The sequence below is a fragment of the Protopterus annectens genome, chromosome 2.part0 (genome assembly GCF_019279795.1).
Source record: "Protopterus annectens isolate FY-2018-M chromosome 2.part0, PAN1.0, whole genome shotgun sequence".
NCBI classification, from domain to species: domain Eukaryota; kingdom Metazoa; phylum Chordata; order Ceratodontiformes; family Protopteridae; genus Protopterus; species Protopterus annectens.
Window position 1 is genome coordinate 56,078,288 of NC_056728.1, and position 19,565 is coordinate 56,097,852.

At 37.5% G+C, this 19,565-nt stretch overlaps 1 protein-coding gene across 1 annotated transcript in view; it reads left to right on the plus strand.

The window, feature by feature from the left end:
* LOC122792954 (integrin beta-2-like) overlaps positions 1 to 19,565 on the plus strand; it is a 1,413,174-nt gene that overhangs the window by 538,655 nt on the left and 854,954 nt on the right. Inside the window, exon 4 of the mRNA XM_044060545.1 lies at positions 15,863 to 16,058. Coding sequence (XP_043916480.1) covers positions 15,863 to 16,058 — 196 coding nt within the window. The remainder of the gene's footprint in view (positions 1 to 15,862; positions 16,059 to 19,565) is intronic.

Here is a 19,565-nt window from a genome sequence, read left to right on the forward strand (position 1 = left end):
TTCTGGTGCCAAAACGCTCTCCACTTCTTAAAGGTACATAAACACTAAATTATATAACATAAATAAATTAATACTTGCACAACATATATTCAATGGTTATTAAAAATTCCTTAAACCAGAACAGTACAATCAACCATCTGTACAATCAGTGTCGAACTCTAAAGACAAACAATTTAATCAGTTTTTAAACTGTAATTATGATATTGACAAAATAGATGAAAGGAACACAAATGTCAATACAAAATTTGAGGTTTTGGATGAGACTGGGAGCCTCAAAAGCATGATTTATGCGCTGGGAAAGAAATTAAAAACCATTAATGGATTGAAAATTGATAATGTATATTTATCCAAATGTGTTGATAGTAAGATTGTTCCCATGGGGTTGAGGTTTTTTAAACAACCCATGGGTTTAGATTTGACTAATACAGGTAAAAATGAATTTAATATGTTTTTTGAAGAGTGTGGTTACAAATATATGTGACTATTAGTGAAATATAATGATGAAAGATTAAGTAATTTAATACAGGAAGCAGAGAAACTTAATACACAAATTGTAAATGACTTATTATTCACAGAATGGGAGAAGCTATATAATAAGCAATTTTTAGAAGCAGAGAAATTGATTACTAAAGTATGTCAACGTAAATCAAATAAAATGGTAAGAGATAGGGAACAATACAACAAAGGTATTGCTTATCTTTGGCCTAGCCCCAGGAATGATAAAATACAAGGTATCAATAATCATAATAAGTATAGTAAATACAATTATCAGGATTCATATGAGGGAAGGGGTCATTATGAGAGACAGGATTTTCAGAGACACTCAGAGGATACAAGTCAACCATACCAGAGAAAAAATCAAAAGAAAAATTTTTTCAAAAGGAAGGGATACAATCAGTATTACTAGAACCATTGGTTCCGTGTTTTAATAATGAAGCTGTAGATGAGCAGATGAAATTGATGAGCAATCTGCTTCAAACACTAATTTTATATTTGAGAAAATGAGCCACACGTCCAAAAACAAAAATAACAATGGTGACAACAAAGATGAGGACATAATAATCAATGGAAATGTTTATACGTATAAAAATTTCAATATTTATAACTATTCTAATATCTCAATTAATAGTGTTTATTTTGATTTATTTGTGAAAGGCATGAAATTTATTCCTAACCCAAAATTCAATTTAACAGAATTATTGATAGATTTTAAGAAATATGTTAGGAAGATTAATTTGGAAGTATTTTTTTAAAAATACACCAAAAATTGATTATACTTATATTAATCAAAAATCTAGTTATCTGTTAAACAAAACTAGTACTTTTACATCACCTAACCATCCTATTATAGATACCTTTGATAAAGTAGTAACAAGGGAATTATATCAAGAATACTTTAATTTAAAACAGACAACTAATATTTGTAACTTATCATATGATGAAATGAAATTACTTAACGAAATTAGGAATGATTATAATATCATACTAATGAAACCAGATAAGGGGGGAGGGATTGTGCTATATGACAATATACAGTATATCAAGAAAATATATGACATTCTATATTTAACTGGAAATTATGAGATGATTTCAATTAATGAATTGCATATAGCATACCAAGGAATTGATTCTTATATCGAGGAATACCTATTAGACGGTCGAATTACAGAAGAAATTTATAATTTCATGAAGGTAAAATTTCCTAAAGTAGCCACCCTTATTGGAATACCTAAGGTGCATAAAGACACTATAGATCCTCCTTTTAGACCGATAGTGTCGGGTAGTCATTCTAAAACATTTCCTATGGGCAAGTATATAGATATTAAGTTAAAAGATATGTACTCGACTATTAAACATATGGTCAAAGATTCATGGGTTTTTTTAGCCAACTTTCCAACTGACATTATAAAGAACAACAAAATTATTACTGTCACAATAGATGTCATCGACTTGTTCTCCTCTATCCCAAAGCAGGAAGGCTTGGAGGCCTTTAATAATAGTATAGTTAGGCATACTAACCTTGATTGGGATGAGATTTGTTTATTGGTTCAAATGATGTCCATAGTTTTGGACAACAATTTCATCTATTTTGAAGGAGAATATTTTAAGCAAACCAGGGGGGTAGCTATGGGGGCAGCTTGTGCCCCCATATATGCCAACCTGGTCATGCTTAATTGGGAAGACACTCTATTATTTCCCAGTAAATATTTTAGTCATGTAAAATATTATTCAAGATTTCTTGACGACATTTATATTTTGTGGGAAGGAGAACAAGATACATTGCAACAATTTATTAGTTTTCTTAACACTAGCAGTGATTATTTGAAATTCACACATTCTCAGAATAATAAAGGTTTACCGTACTTGGATACACATATTTACTATAATGAGGGTGAAGTTTACTCGAAAATACATAGAAAAAGTACCTTCTCTAATAGTTACTTAGCTTACACTAGTTGTCAACCACCCAAAGTTAAATACAATGTTTTTAAGGGTCAATGCATCCGGGTAGCAAGCATGGTTTCGAACTTTGAAGGTATGAAAACTGAATTAGAATACATTAAAAGTTTATTCATACAAAGAGGGTACCCTGATAAAATATTGGACAAAATAATTGAATATGTTATAAAACAGTGGAATAAAAAATATAGACCACTGTTGGGAGCTGGTGACATATCACTTAATAATTTAGATAACAACACTCCTATGAATATAACTACTTCTAATTTTCAAAGATTATTTATATTACAATATAATTTAGGGGTAGACTATATTAAAAGAATTATTTATAAATTTTGGCATATATTAAGTAGTGACATAAGCTTAGTCAAACTATTGGGAACCAAACCAACCTTCATATACAAAATGGGTAGAAATATGAAATCTTTGATAGAACATAGATATACGGAGAAGAAAGGAAAAAATGTTTTGGGTAATACTAGTAGAAGTAGTAAATGTGGATTTTGCAATCAATGTAAATACATGTCCTTGGAAAGCAAAATAAAGCTACAGAATGGACTGAAATCTAATATAAGATGCAGATATGGGAACTGTAACACAAAAAACGTGGTATACCTAGCTAAATGTGACAAATGTCCAAGTTTTTACATTGGAAAGACGGAAAGATGTCTTTAAAGACGTATATATGACCATATTTATAGTATTAAGACTAAAGATAAAACCAATGCTTTATTCCGGCACGTAGACATGAAAGGTGACGACCATTATTTTAGTTTCAGTATTCTTGATATAATAGATATAGACCCTAGAGGAGGTGATATTAAAAGTTTATTAGCATATAAAGAAACATGGTGGCAAATATGTTTAGATGCCACCACTCCTCCTGGATTAAATGATTTCATATCAACTAAATCTTTGTTATTTTTATAAAGTGAAATAATAAGATATATTCATAATGTTTTGAATAAAATACCAGTAGATATTTAGATAGTATTATATAGCTATATTGTTTTATATTTATGAGTAATTATTTGGTTAGTTGGATTTTATGAATTAATTTTTTAGAGGGAGAAGGAAATAGTCAATGCCTATCTCTTTGTTGTCCTCCTTGTTATTATCTATAGGAACTGCAATGTATTTTATTTCATACATGAATACACTATTTTTCACATTTTTTAACATATACATTTTTTATATATTTTTCAGGTTTACAAATACATTAATTGTTATTTAGAACATTATATTTACTACTTTTCTGTGTTTTTTTAAATAACCATTTGTTTTGTAAAAATCATGTGCTTTTTTAAAAAATCATTTTTAAAAAAACATTTGATTAATACATAAATCACTCAATAACATTTTTAAAGACTTTTTAAAAGAATGATGTAGCACAGAGAAAGTTTAAGAACATTATTGTTCTGGTTTAAGGAATTTTTAATAACCATTGAATATATGTTGTGCAAGTATTGATTTATTTATGTTATATAATTTAGTGTGTATGTACCTTTAAGAAGTGGAGAGCGTTTTGGTGCCAGAAAAATTATATAAGCAGTGGAACAACTAAACGCTATAGTTCTGATGAAGACCGGTTACTATGGTTAAAAGCGCTTAACTCTGTTTCGTTCATTACATCTTGTTTGTTTTTTTCTGCTTGTCGTATCAGTCCATGCCTTGTTTTAATAAACTGTGGAATATCAGATTATCTGGCAGTCGTTGGCACTTATTGGTGGTTACTGGAGGTATTCTTGGAGGTACTGTCAAAGTGATTTTTTATTCTGAATTTGAATATCTATTGTTATGGGTAAGGGCATCTTACGCAACTGTACTTTCTTTCAGTAAATGTTGGAATACCTCAGACCTTTGCCCTTCACAGTTTATGAGAACAACACAGCAAATTATTGTGGCAAGCCAAGGCAAACTCAGTATTCAAATAACTCAATTCCCTTTAAAGGTTACTCACTTAAGCTGGCTAGCACAAAAGTATAATCTTTCTAGCCACTCCGGTGGCATAGAGAAATAAAGCCCTAACTATGGCCCAGCCAACTAGAGTTCGATTAGTGACTTAGGCGACTGACAGGTTTGAATCCCTCTGGTGTAGCTACCAGCCACTACAGACCAGGGGATCAGATACATCCTCAACAGCTGTTCCAGTGCCCTGCTTGGGCATGGAAGAACCATCCAATTTGGGTATTAGAGACACTTCAAAGAGGATCTTCCTGAGGTGTCCAGGTAAAGTAGCCTTTTGTTTGGGATGATATGCTGTCATCTAGCCATTCACTCTTTAGAGATGTACTAGGAAAAAGAGAAAGAAAGTTCATCATGCTGAAAATATGGAAAGGGTTCCTGTGTGTAAAAATGATGTCATTACCCTAGCAAGGAGTTTATTGCAGTGACCTCTGAGTACTGCATGCCTTCTTCTAATACTACTACTTCTATTTGTATGGAAGAGGATGAATTTTCTGATGAGTCTGATGTTGTTTGAGACAGGGTTTACTCAACCCAGGATTCTATATCCCAAGAATCTAATTCTGTGGATAGTGACCCCAAAGCAGTACCATTGAAAGCCTTCTCCTTTTCTGAGACTATTTCCAGAGTGAGGCATATATTTGTTTGGGAACAGACTGATGCTCCCCCAGAGTTGACCAGATATTATAATTTACTTGAACATGAAGTTCCTGTTTCTGCACCCGTTCCTCCTATGTTGCCTGTTTTGGAGGATATATTAAAGGCTCTCTGTAATGCTCCTGATTCATTTCCATCAGCTCCTAAAAAGCTGATAAACTGTACAGGGTTTTGCATGCAAAAAAAGTCTCTGTTCTTATAATACAGCTGATTGTACTCCAGTCACTGCTATGGCTCAAGCAGTGAAAAATTGTGTGTATATTATAATATTGAAGTTTTTAAACTTTGAATGCTATAATATTGACCCGTTTTTGTCAAAAACTCAAAATAGCAAAGCCACGGAACTTTGAAATCTTATCTAGGGTAAGATTTCGGTTGTCCATTCCATGGCTTCGCTATTTACTATACTGTGGTGGGAAGGTTACGGACCGGGGTAAGGTAAGTATGCAAACGGAGGTTACGGACCGGGTTAAGGTAAGCATGGGAACGGATCGGGGTAAGGTGAGTGTGCGGTAGTTAGGGACTTTAGGGTTAGGGAGTGGGTAAGGTGAGTGTGTGGTAGTTAGGGACGTTAGGGTTGGGTTAAGGTGAGTGGATAGGTAGTAATGTAGGGTTAGAATTATGGTTTTGTTAAGTGTATGTGTGTGGTTTATTTATTTTGGTGTGCTTGTGTTGTGGTTTAGATATTTTAGGTACAATGAAATAGCATTCACTATTTAAATTGTAAGATAGGGTAATATAAACGTGAAAAATCACCTTACCTCCACCAACCCAGTTTCTGGGGATACGGAAGGGAGGTGGTTGGATAGACAGGATAAGATAATTTTTTTCTTCTGACACATTAGCCTTCAAAAATCCTGAACTACCCGGGTTATATGTAGAAGTTCATTTTGAAGTGTGCAAAAGCTTGGAAGAATTTTCTTCTTCCCTGTTCCCTGAAGGTAGGTCTTGTATAAATCAGACGAGGTTTAATTTGTCTCAGGTTTTTTAACATGCTTAAAGATTGTATATGATTGTGCTGATACCATTTCCAGGATGTATGATTCATCTACTGTTTTTTGAGGAGATGTCTTTGGGTATATAATCAAACCTTTTTGATAACTTAAAGTCAGAAAATTTTAAGTTCTTCTCTAGACTCAGAAGTTTTGATTGGGCCTGCTGTGACTAAGGAACTCAAACAATGAGATGACAGAAATAAATGAATGCAGGGAGCTTCTAGAATTTTTCAGGTTCCAAAAATTTTCCTTTCTAAAACTTCTACCCCTTTCAAAGGACAAAATAAGCAGAGAACTCAGCCTAATAACAAGCACACACCCAAGAGAAAATGACAGGAGCGTAACAACCCCAACCCATAAACAAGGGAATTTCTCAAAAAGGGGTTAAGAACCACTTTTCATAATGAATATACAAGAGACTTGACTAGCTTTCTCTCTCCTCCTACCATTGTTCCCCTTTTATTTTCAAATCATCTCTCCCTCTGTGCTCTGGCTTGATGTTAGATAATTTTAGACAGAAGGGTTTTAAATATGATTCAAGATTGTTATAGCTGGCAATGGATAGATTTTCCTCCTTCTTTCAAGGGGATTCCCACTTGCCCTCCAAACCAAACAAAATTGTTTCCTCGGGTACTCGGACACATGGTAGAAGCAGGTGTCATAGAATGTGTTCTCACAAAACACTTTCAAAGGGGCTTTTATTCTAGAATGTTTCTGGTCCCAAAAAAGGAGTGCTCATGGAAAGCAGTTTTGTATCTTTCCTTCATCAATCTGTATGAGAAAGTTCCAAAACTCAAGATGTTGACATTCCAGTCAGTGCTAGCCCTTCTCCCAGATCACTCTGTTATGGTAACTTTAAACCTCAAGTATGCTTACCATCACCTTCCAATAGCATACAAATTCAGAACGTTTCATAAGAGTTTGAGTGCCTGAGTCACACTATCAGTTCTCTGCATTACTCTGTGGACTATCTATTGCATCAAGAGTGCTTACAAAGCTCCTAGCTCCTGCGGTGACTCACTGCAGACCACAAGCTATCCACAGTTTTCCTTGTTTAGGTCACTTGCTTATTTGTGCAGATACCAGGAGGCCTTAACAAAAGTTTCATCCTTTCTAACCCATATTAGGGTTTTAGATAAAGATACAGAAATCCTTCCTGACTCTGTCACACAGGACTGTGTTTTTAGGGTGCCTTAATAGACACTCTCATGCAAAAAGCCTTATCAACTCAAGATAAAGTGGAAACATATTGGGAGGTATTCCTGAACTTTTCTCATCTGACAGGATTCAGCCAGAGAACTCCTAAGAATTCTAGGCCTTATGGCTTCTTTGATTAGAAACATATCACATACCAGGCTGCACATGATAAAATATCACTGGTTCCTAAACAATATATGGACCCAAAACTCAAGACAGGCAAAGAAACAAACTGTAAAGTCCAAAAACAGGGAGATAAACCACAAAACGGCACCCAACAAAGAATGTTCAAGTCCTTTAATTAGATAAAGTGCTTTTCGTTTGTCACAGTATGCAAACTTCCTCAGACAGATAAAGCCACATATAGAAATGCTTTAAGTACAAGATCAATTAACAACTCAATTAATCAGTGAAGTCATTTAAAGAAGTAAATTCACTTAAAAGACTAGATCTACTCACACAGGACGAGGGGAGTTTGTTACACTCCATCATCAAGCAACTGCAACTGACTGCCTAGATGTTTCAATATTGATAGTTTTTCAGCAATTTTTTTCACAAGGAAGTGCAACGGGTACTTAAGAGGCAAGAAAGACTGCTATGAAAAAAGTCATATGTTGGCGAATGGAAATGATTTTCTAGTGGCAATAACCAGGGTCGCATCAGAAAATTTGCACCCCTGGTGCTCATAAGTTTGTGTGAGTTACTATCATCTGGCCTTTTGTATGCTTCTATCAAAGTGCATCTAACAGTCACGTCAGCTTGTCTGCCCATGGATCCCCCTCTTTCTTCTCTTTTTATGGTTAAACAATTTATGAAAGGGGTGTTACATATGAGACTCCCTTGCAAACTAGTACCTCCATCCTGGAATCTCTGTTTTCTACTGGAGAAACAGCTTGTTACCTTTTGAACCTGTCTCTTTGGCTGAGTTGCATTTCATTACATTGAAGACTCTTTTACTTGTTGCTGTGACATCTACAAGGCAACTATCTGATTTTCAAGCTCTCAAGGTGGGGGTTGCGTATCCAAGGTATAAAGAATCTGTTTTTCCTTGCTTTCTGGATCTGGATAAAAACAAGGAGATTGATGGCTTGATTCAAAGTGAACTTTGAGATAACCTTAGGCATGAATGTGGGGTTAGTCAGGAAAGTGACCCTACCCCTGTGGAAAACCAGATATGTAACTAACTTTTGAAGGTCTATATAAGCTCTTATCCATCTACTAATAGAAGATTTTTAGAGAAAAAAACCTCCATTCACCTTGTTCCCCTGGAGAAGAGAATTCCATACTAAGTAGTAACTGACGTCATTTAATTCAGCTATGAGTCTCTAGCTGTCCCTTTGGAACACTTTTATGAAAACCAACATGAAACTGGATAAATTATGTAGAGTCAGGGCTTTCCTTACAATCAAGGCAAGAACTGACATGCACAGTTCCTTCCTTTTGCCTTTTTTCATGTACTCCAGACATCTTCTAGCTAGAGTTATATTTCTGCTACTGCAAAAAATGGATAAGTTACCTCCAGACTGGCTGCTAGTCTTAGTGCTAGATTCCATCACTGTACTTCAGTAAAACATTGTCATTGGTTAGACTACAGATATCACCTATCTGTCATTCAGTTATCTTTCACACACATTTTCCTTTACTCCCCCAATTCTCCCCTCATAATGAGACAATGTCACATAGAGCTATTCCTTCCATGGGCTGTGAATATCAGCAGATCAGGTAGTGGACACACACACATATGCATATACTCAAAAAAAAGGAAAAAAAAAAAGATGTGGTGACTCCCATTTCTCTATCTGCACTGGCAGGTTCTAGAACAAACACCACAATAAAATGTACCTTTTTTTTCCCCTATTTTAGCAGTTTCATAAAGTAAACTCTGCGACAAACCATACATTAGCTGTACATTTGGGAAACACTTCAGAAACTTCCTAAATGGCTATTTTCCGCAAAACTGGGTATTTAATTGTGAAATAACAATTTAGCTCATCAAATTCATGTTAGCAAACATCAATGATATGATGTCACTTCATGCCAGTATATACTAATAGGTTCATAAGTTAATAGATAGGTACTAGGCTATCTGCCCGAAGACATTTATAAGCCTAGCCAGAATGCGTCGGCTTTCGCCACCCCCTTAGATTAGTTCCCTGTGCCTCTGTCCAGCAGAGCCATTGAAGTGATCCCTGGAGTAAACTTTCTGTTTCCCATCCACTTGTCAAGGTTTCTCTTGAAGAGGGTTAGCGAGGAGCTCTGCCTAATGTAAATTGGAATCTTGTTCCAGAGCATGGGAAGTCTCTGGGACAGGAATCTATCCCTCCAGCACGTCCTATTTATTGTTGTGGTGAGGTTTAGATCCCTGGAGCATGTGGCTCGAGGGAATATGGTTTTCTTTAGGTGAAACATGTCCATCAATTCTAGGTTGGACATGGCCTTGTATGTCAGGCAGAGATCACCTCTGAGTAGGCGGTATGCAACAGAAACAGCTGGAGTTTCTTCAGTCGAGCTGCATAGGGCATCTGCTTGAGGCCAGTGATCCTCTTGGTGAGGGACTTCTGTGGTCTTTCCAGTTGTTGCAGGTGTCTTGCAAGGTACATCCCAAATGGGGCATTGTACTCTATGATGGGTCTGATGAGTGATGCATAGAGGGACCCAATGACCTCTTTCGATCTGGATGCAAACCTTTTTGTGATTAGGTGGGCCACATAGAAGGCTTTCTAACCACTTTGGCAATGTGATTATCAAAGGAGAGGTTACTATCTACTTGGGACCCCAGATCCCTTATTATGTCTTCCGTATTTAGGGGGCTACCACCTATGTGGTAGTTTGTGGGTACGTTATTTTTTTCCAAAGGGGATGACTATGCACTTTTTGGCATTTAGCTTGAGGCAATGGTTTTGACACCAGGTATCTGTCTCAGTGAGACCCTTTTGAAGGATGTCTAAGTCAGCCGGAGAGTCAATTATAGCCCCTAGTTTGCAGTCATCTGTGAACTTGGTCAGCCATAGTCCTCCTGTGCTTGCCTTTACCTCTGAGAAGTATATGCTGAACAGGAGGGGTCCTAGGACTGAGCTCTGGGGAACGCCACTTGTAACCAGTTTAGAGTCAGACCTAGCTCCCACAACTCTTACCATGTGGGTTCTGTCCATGAGACAGTTGGCAACCCATCTCGTGATGTAGGGGTTTATGTTCAGGCTGGTGAGCTTGTCTATAATACCTGAGTGGGAAATGGTGTTGAAGGCCTTTTTAAGGTCTAGGTAGGCTGTGTGGTCCACCTTTCCCTCATCTATAGCCTTGGTAACTGTGTCAAAGAAGTCCAACAGGTTTAGGAGGCATGATCTGCCCTTAACAAAGCCGAACTGGGTAAGGTCCAGTGTTTGGAGGTTTTCAATGTCTCTGTTAATGAGATCCATGATGATGCGCTCCATAGCTTTGCAGACCAAGCTAGTCAGGCTTATAGGGCGATAGTTCCCGGGGTTCGTTGTGGCTCAACCTTTGTGTAGTGGAACAACTGTTGCTGTGCCCAACTTTGTGGGCACATAGCCTGTGGAGAGGCTGAGTTTAAACAGTGTGTTTAGGTGAGGGGTTAGTTCATCTTTGAGCTCATGTAGGATGCAGCCTGGGACACTGTCCGGTCCCATTGATGCTGTGTTTTTCACTTTGGAGAGGGCTGTTTTAACCTGAGTGTCTGTGATTTCAGGAGCACTACATTCTTCTGGTATAGTTATGGGCCTTTTTGGGTTTGAGAGGGGGGTGAAGTTTGCACTGAACTTGTCTGCCAGGATGTTGGCTATATCGGTCGGTTCAGTGTATTTTGTGCCATTCTGCACTAACTCTGAGCAGATCTGAGAATTGCCACTCAGATTCTTGACATAGCTAAAGAATGCCTTGTGGTTATCTTTAGAGTCCATGGCAATTTTTCTTTCGAAGCTAGTCCTGGATTATTTTATGAGGGAACGTAGTTTCTTGCTGATACTGATCAGGGATGTCTTCCCTTCTTGGGATTTTACTCTTTTCTGTACCAGTTTCCTCCTTCTATTGTATAACTTGTTTATGGCAGGGGTCCACCAGACCAATTTCCTTTTCTTGGAGGAGTGAGTCTTGGTTTTGTTTGGATAGCACGATCCATGCATTCTTGTAGGTGCCCGTAGAGTGCTTTAGTAAAGGATTTTGCAGCTTGGACAGCATTATCCTTTAGCATAGGGGCTTTGAAACTTCCCCCCTCGGTCTTAAGTAACGTGAAGTTGGCTTTTGAATAGTTTTTCACACTGGTTTCTTTGACTGGGGTTGGTGGCAGAATGTGGATATCCAGAGTGATTAGTTTATGGTCAGATCTAACCAGCAAGGGGTTGACCTCCGGTGTGGAACACCAGTCGCCCATATTGGTGATGACCAGGTCCAATATGTTGTCACCTCTGACGGGGGTGTTGACCAGTTGATCCAGGATGTTTGAGTGTATAAATTCTAGGAAATGTTGAGCAACGGAGTTTGTACTTCAGTAGTTCTCCCAGTTAATGTTTGGGTAATTGAAATCACCCAATATCAGGGTATTTGGTAGGACCTTTATGTTTCCCAGTCTTTCCAGGAATGCGGAGTGGGGGTCCTGGGACATGGTGGGTGATCTGTAGCAAGCTATAATTTGAAAAGCAGTTTTGCCTGTAGTTAGTTGCACGTGGATGAACTCTGAAGCATTGTGCTGTGCCACTAACCTGGAGGTGTGGGTATCCTTGATGAATATGGATACTCCCCCACCTTTTGTATTTCGGTCCAGGTTTTGTGGCCAAAATGTATGGTATGAGTTCTAGCCTGGTAGTACTGGGGTGCTCTCTGGAGCCTTAAACCAGGTTTCTGTTACTGCACATATATCAATTTTTCTCCATACTGAGGATTGCCTCAAGTGCATGCATTTTGAGGTTTAGACTTCGGGCTTAGAGTAGCATTACCCTCAGTTTTTTGTTACTTGTACTATTTACGGTGGTGGGTTTGTCTTTTGAGCCTTGCCTAAAAAAGGCACTATGGGGGTGGCAAGAGCCTTGGCCAGTATTCGAAAGCCTAAGGGTGACAGGTGCAAGCCGTCTCTAGCGAAGCAGCATGGCTTGTCAAGCATGTCATCCCAGGCTGACAGACACTGGATCCCCTTAGAATGACACCAGAAGCTTAGCCAATTGTTGAAATTGATCATTTTTTCTCTATACTATGGTATCATTCTTGGTGAGGACAGGATGCTACTCAGGGTCAGGGTCATACCGGCCTGGGCTACGTGATCAGAGAGCTCCTCCATGTCTCTTTTCATGTAGTCCAGGGAGGTACAGCTCAGGTCATTCACACCAACATGGACAATGACAGAGTCATATTTGTACTTGTTCTGGAGTGACCTGAGTGCTTGTGTTATGTGGCAGATCCTGGCACCCGACAGGCAGCTAACAGTAACCTTCTCCTTGTTCAGCCTAGTGAGTGGGATGTCAGTGTGCCTGACTATAGAGTCACCTATTACTAGTGTGTTGGGTATGTTATTTTGCCTTAAGGGCTGTGATTGTGTGGCACACTGGTTTTGTGAAGTATGTGTTTCATGGTTTGTGTTGTGGGTGGAGGTTGCTTGGATGTCTGCTTTGGAGGTCTCTGTAGCTTTTGCAGATTTTTATTTAGAGCCTCTGAGTATGTTTTCATGTATTTATGTCTGTTTATTGCCAGTGCTGGTTTCATAGGTCTAAGTGAGACTGGTGGTGTGATGCAAGTAATTCCCTTCTCCTCTTGAATGCCTGGTCCAGTCTTGGGTTGAGAGAGCTTAGCCTCCAGTTTGGCTGTATAATTGCATCTCTTGCATGTATTAGTGCTTGGTGGAAGGAGAAGAGGGTTGTCTGTGTACATGAGGCAATTGTAACATTGCCTCAAAATGCCCAGATTTATGAGTTGGACCAGAGAGTACAAGGCAGCAAGAAAATGCAGAAAAATGATACTTATCACTCCAAAGTCTCTCTTTTGTCTCTCTGCTGCTGTAGAACTCTGCAGGGCACCAGGCAGGAGCTTGCTGAGCTGTATACTAGCACAAAAACCTTGCAAATGCGGGTTTTATAGCAGGGAAATAAAAGAGATAGAAATTAGCCCAGAATGGCCAATAAACTACTAATTTCTGGGCTGAAACCACTCCTCCAGGGACAGCTAGGCTGCTCAAAGCTCCCTCTCTCACAGTGAACAGAGAAACCTTGTTCTATCCAAGTAAGGTATGGGCAAGCACAGAAACTTGTAACACAGCCCTGAATTCAGCACTAACCTGAAAACTGGACTATACTAGCTTAGAAAGGCAGGAAAACAAGTATATTTTTGTTTTCTTCAGAAAATAAAACAGATACAATAAAAAAAACACTTTAAATGCACAGAAATGGCTATCACACTTGAGTGTGTAGCCTACAACAGTTAAACAGGTAATTCAAACACAAAAACAACTTTGTTAAAGTGCAGGCAGTAAAATAAGTACAATATGTAGCTGAAACAAGCTTTTTAAATTACAGAAACTCTAGAAAATCAGTGTTTTAGGTGGAATTAGCTAAAGGCAGCAAGAAAATGCAGAAAAATGATACTTAATCACTCCAAAGTCTCTCTTTTGTTTCTCTGCTGCTGTAGAACTCTGAAGGGTACCAGGCAGGAGCTTGCTGTGCTGTATACTAGCACAAAAACTTTGCAAATGCGGGTTTTATAGCAGGGAAATGAAAGAGATAGAAATTAGCCCAAAATGGCCAATAAACTACTACTTTCTGGGCTGAAACCACTTCTCCAGGGACAGATAGACTGCGCAAAGCTCCCTCTCTCACAGTGAACAGAGAAACTTCCTTCTATCCAAGTAAGGTATAGGCAAACACAGAAACCTGTAACACAGCCATGAATTCAGCACTAACCTGAAAACAGGACTATACTAGCTTAGAAAGGTGGGAAAACAGGTATATATATATTTTTTTCAGAAAATAAAGCAGATACAATCAAAAAACACTTTAAATGCACATAAATGGCTATCACACTTGAGTGTGTAGCCCACAACAGTTAAACAGATAATTTAAATGCAAAAAACTACTTTGCTAAAGTGCAGGCAGTAAAATAAGTGCAATATGTAGCTGAAACAAGCTTTTTAAGTCACAGAAACTCCAAAAAATCTGTGTTTTTAGGCGGATTTAGCTAAAGGCAGCAAGAAAATGCAGAAAACTGATACATAATCACTCCAAAGTCTCTCTTTTGTCTCTCTGCTGCTGTAAAACTCTGCAGGGCACCCGGCAGGAGCTTGCTGAGCTGTATACTAGCACAAAAACCTTGCAAATGCGTGTTTTATAGCAGAGAAATGAAAGAGATATAAATTAGCCCAAAATGGCCAATAAACTACTAATTTCTGGGCTGAAACCACTCCTCCAGGGACAGATAGGCTGCTCAAAGCTCCCTCTCTCACAGGGAACAGAGAAACTTCCTTCTATCCAAGTAAGGTATGTGCAAACAAAGACACTTGTAACACAGCCCTGAATTCAGCACTAACCTGAAAAATGGACTATACTAGCTTAGAAAGGTGGGAAAACAAGTATATTTTTTTGTTTTTTTTCAGAAAATAAAGCAGATACAATCAAAAAAACACTTTAAATGCACAGAAATGGCTATCACACTTGAGTGTGTAGCCTACAACATGTAAACAGGTAATTTAAACCCAAAAACGACTTTGTTAAAGTGCAGGCAGTAAAATAAGTACAATATGTAGCTGAAAAAAGCTTTTTAAGTCACAGAAACTCTAGAAAATCGGTGTTTTAGTTAGAATTAGCTAAAGGCAGCAAGAAAATGCAGAAAAATGATACTTAATCACTCCAAAGTCTCTCTTTTGTTTCTCTGCTGCTGTAGAACTCTGCAGGGCACCAGGCAGGAGCTTGCTGAGCTGTATAATAGCTCATTATAGACAACAGTTTTCAGCTGTAATCCTTTTTCTTTCTTACGACCTTACTTTAACTTGTCTCATTTTGAGAATAATATTTGCTGCCCTACTCTTCTATTATTATACAAGAGATTTATACATAAATGTAAACTGTATCCTACTGAATGAATGTGGCATTTTCTCATGTTTTTCATTATTATTGTCTTTTCAAAGTCAAATATATTGCTTAATAATTTGATGTGTATTATCAAATGATATACAGTTATTTGTTGATTATTCATGTATTCCTCTTTATCATTTCATATTTTTTGGAAGCTTGCTCTCTTTGGGACTTCTGTGAAAATGAAACTTTTCGACTAGAATTTTCCAGTTAACAAATGTAAATAAACAAGCAAATAATCAAACAAATAAGCATCCCTCTGGGAGCTCATTTTAATGGATGTTTCAGGAGAAGATGTTATAGTTTTAGATACAAGTTATAACCCTTTTAACAATGTTTGCTTTCAGGTACATTTAGCTGTGTATGAACAGCAGGGAATCACAGAGATGATATATGTAAGAATGTACTGAAGAAAAGTGCAGAGCAGTCATTTAAAGGTCTAACCATTACAGTCAGGGTGAGAAGCACTGTAGAAAACTGACCAAAACACATCTAATTTTTTCCTTGTTTTTTGTAATATTTCAGAATTTTATAAAACGCAGTGAACCAGACCACATGAGGTGTGACACTGTATACCAACTGGAGAACAAGGGCTGCAAATCGAACGACACAGTATATCCAAAGAGCTGGCAAGAAGTGAAACAGAATCTAACCCTAAGCAGTACAAAAGATCAAGTGGTACAACTAACTCCTCAAAGGATCAAACTAAATCTCCGCCCAGGTATACCATGCGGTACAACTGCATGTGCATATAAAACACAGCTGTTTAATACATATCTTTATGCAGTCATGAAATACATAACTTAATTCAACAGTCATACTTACACCATTTGTGCCAACTCCATGGTGCATAAGGATAAAACGCTGATTGCGATCTGGACGACCAAGGATGAACTAGTGACTTGGGCAGTGGAGAAGCCAAGCACTTATTCATTCCTGGGCCTGCAGTTGCAGTCATGGAAAATGTGTGTCTGTGTGTGTGTGTGTGTGTGTGTGTGTGAGGCTGCTGCAAGAGTAAAACAAAGATAGGTTAAATGATATCCTTATGACAGTTGCTAGGATAATAACCCCAGAAGGATGAAGGGTATTCTTATAATCACTAGGCATAAAGAGAGAAAAAGCATAAAAAATTAATATCCCTTACATGACTGTTAAATACATATTATGGACTGGTTAATTGCATACACTTGCATGATTGTTAATTACATACCCTTATATGACAGTTAAATACATATTATGGACCTGTTAACTGCATACCTTTACATCACAGTTAAATACATATTATGCACCTGTTAATTGTATACCCTTACATGACTGTTAAATACATAGGCCTTTGGCATTAAGTATATATGCTTACACAACTGTTAAATACCTACCTTTATTTGAATACTAAATAAATACCTGTCTACAACTATTAAATATACACCCTTACATGCCTTTTAAATACAAAGCCTCACATGACTGTTAAATACTTACTCAAACAATGCTGCTAATGTATATCCTTGCAAGGTTATCAAGTACATAACTTTGTTAATGAGTCTGCATATTTCTGAAACCTCTTAGATGAGACGTGCCAGCACCTGTGTCCTTCTCAGCACATAATATATCAATTGTGCCCTCTACAAGCAAGCAAGAAAACCATCATAAATATATTGCATATCTGTGTACACTGGAAAATAGGCTGATACCACGTCTGTCAATGGAGATGCACAAGAATACTGTCTACTGTATGACAGATATTTTTTTAATTAACTTTTTAAGATCAATATGCTGTTTTCCTGAAAACAAAGTAGTAACTTACCTAAACCAGCTGGCAAAGTAAGAAAGTAAGACAAGGAAAACCGTTACATATTTCAGCAGTGTAACCACTTTGATTAATTTAGCTGTTTGTCATCCCAGTTCTGTTATGATATCTGTTATGATATCTCCTTTCTTCTCCTCATCTTTCCTTCTGATCTTTCTTTATTCTACCTGTATGACCAAAATCATTCTCTTCCTACCCCTTTAACTTTTGATCTTGTTAACTTTAAGTTGTAGCAGTCTGACTTTTTTATTTTTTTTTAAGCATAATATTTTTGTCACCATACCTGCCAGTCATCGTCTACCCCAATCAGACTCAGAAAAATTCATTCCCTAGTGGTGTTGATCACACTCAAATCAACTAGGGTAAGAGCTGCCCGGTGCCATCATTCAGACCACTATGAGGGTTGCTTGTGCATCTGTCATCATCTAGGCAGTGAGGCAATTTGTACTTATTTGCCTAATCTCTCCCCCCAGTATGGAGTGATACACACCCTGCATCAGTGTGGGAGACCAATATGCCGTCCCCTATGCAAGTATGTAATCTTGTGCTCTTGCTTATTGAGGGGTACTTTCCAATGGTGACTTGGTAGATTTCACTCACTCACCCAGGTCATAGGCCTGCCCCTTCTTCCAAATGTTTGATACAGCCTTGTGATTGGCTTCATCCCCTAGGATGGGCATGCCCATCCACCTCTCCCCTGCCAGATCCATCAAGCACCCAAGCTGCAAACTGAACTGAAGTCACCTGACAAGTAGGCAGGGCTGCATCCCTCTATACCACAGGAATGACTGCAGCAGTCTGGCTTTGAATGTTCCCCCGGCACTTTAGCTGCTTTCCATCTTCATGAGCTCAGTGAACAAGGACACTACAACTGTCTTCACTCTCATTAAACAGGTCAGAAAGCACTGCAGTGTATGGTGATTTTTTTTTTTTTGTTAAAACACAAATACACATCATATTATTCATTGAAAAGCCTTATATTTTCTTCAATTTTGAAGGCAAAAAAGTGAAATCAGTGATTAAACAGTAAACTTGTCCCTTGAGAGGCTTCATTTAGCATTCAGGGTAAGCCTGCACACACATGCACTCGCACGAGCACACGCACACACTTATATATATATATATATATATATATATATATATATATATACACACACACACATATGATACATTTCCATGTTTTCAGCAGTCAAGTGTGTATTATCACAAGAAAAGAAAATACTCATTAAATTATCCTTAACTACATTGTACATAAGAGGAGGAGTCTGGTGCCAAAAGCAATTCTTCTTCTGATCAACTCTGTACTAGTGCTGTTGCTAATGACAATGGTGTAGATGTATACACAGACAACTGCTAAGTAGTGGTTTAAAGTGTTTTAAATGTTTTAATTTGATGAAGTACTTCAATATAATTGTCATAAGGTATGAAGTAAGACAAGACAACAATTTAATTCACCATTCACTTGTTTTGTTTATGATGTTTTAATATCAAACAAGATCCACTGTAATGTGTGGGTGAAACAGGATGGCCTGGTTGCCACAGAAAGATAAACACAAGTTTTGGTGTTTTGACATAAACATAGTATATGCATTTTCAGCTCTAATACAGCACAATATTTTTGACTGTTTTGATATGTCTTCACAAAATAACTATTTTATAATCACAGTAATATATTTGGAGGTGTAGGCTGTGTTCTGATAAGAGCACACCCAGGTGCTACAAATATTGAGTGTAAACGCCTCATGCCTTAGAATACAAGTGTGCCGGCATCAGGACATAATCCCCATTTCATTGCTTATCAGTACTTGGTGATATTATCTTTAAATGCATACCCCTACATAATTATTAAAAATGTCCCCTTATACCAATGTGAAATAAATACCTATCTGTAATGTTAACTACATATACCTCCTGACCATATAAAAGGCATCCTTATATAACTACTAAATATCTACTTAGAAAACTATTAACTACATACCCCTGGATTTAATAACCTACACTAAGTGCCCAATGTTCTGAGTGAACAAACACAGACATAAACTCACAACTTCTTCCTCCTAATTTTACTTTTCCTATTGATATTCTTGCAGCTTTAAATATTGAAAGGGATTCATAAAGGTTACCACAAAGTGTAGACTATGTGCACACGTAGTGTAATCTTTCTGAGTGACTAGAAAGCACAAAAAATGTGATAAGAATTTTATTGAATACATATTGTGTACACAGTGTAGGCTTTATTACATCTGTCCCATAGTCTTTTTTGACTATTAAATACATACCCTTATATGAGTGGAACTTCGTAGACAAGGTAATGGAGCATTAGGAATCTCTTCTCAGGGACCCAGTTCTTTGTTAAAATGTGCATTATAATACATAGATTTTTTTCTCATAATTTATGTAGTGCTTCCCAAGTAATTAAATAGC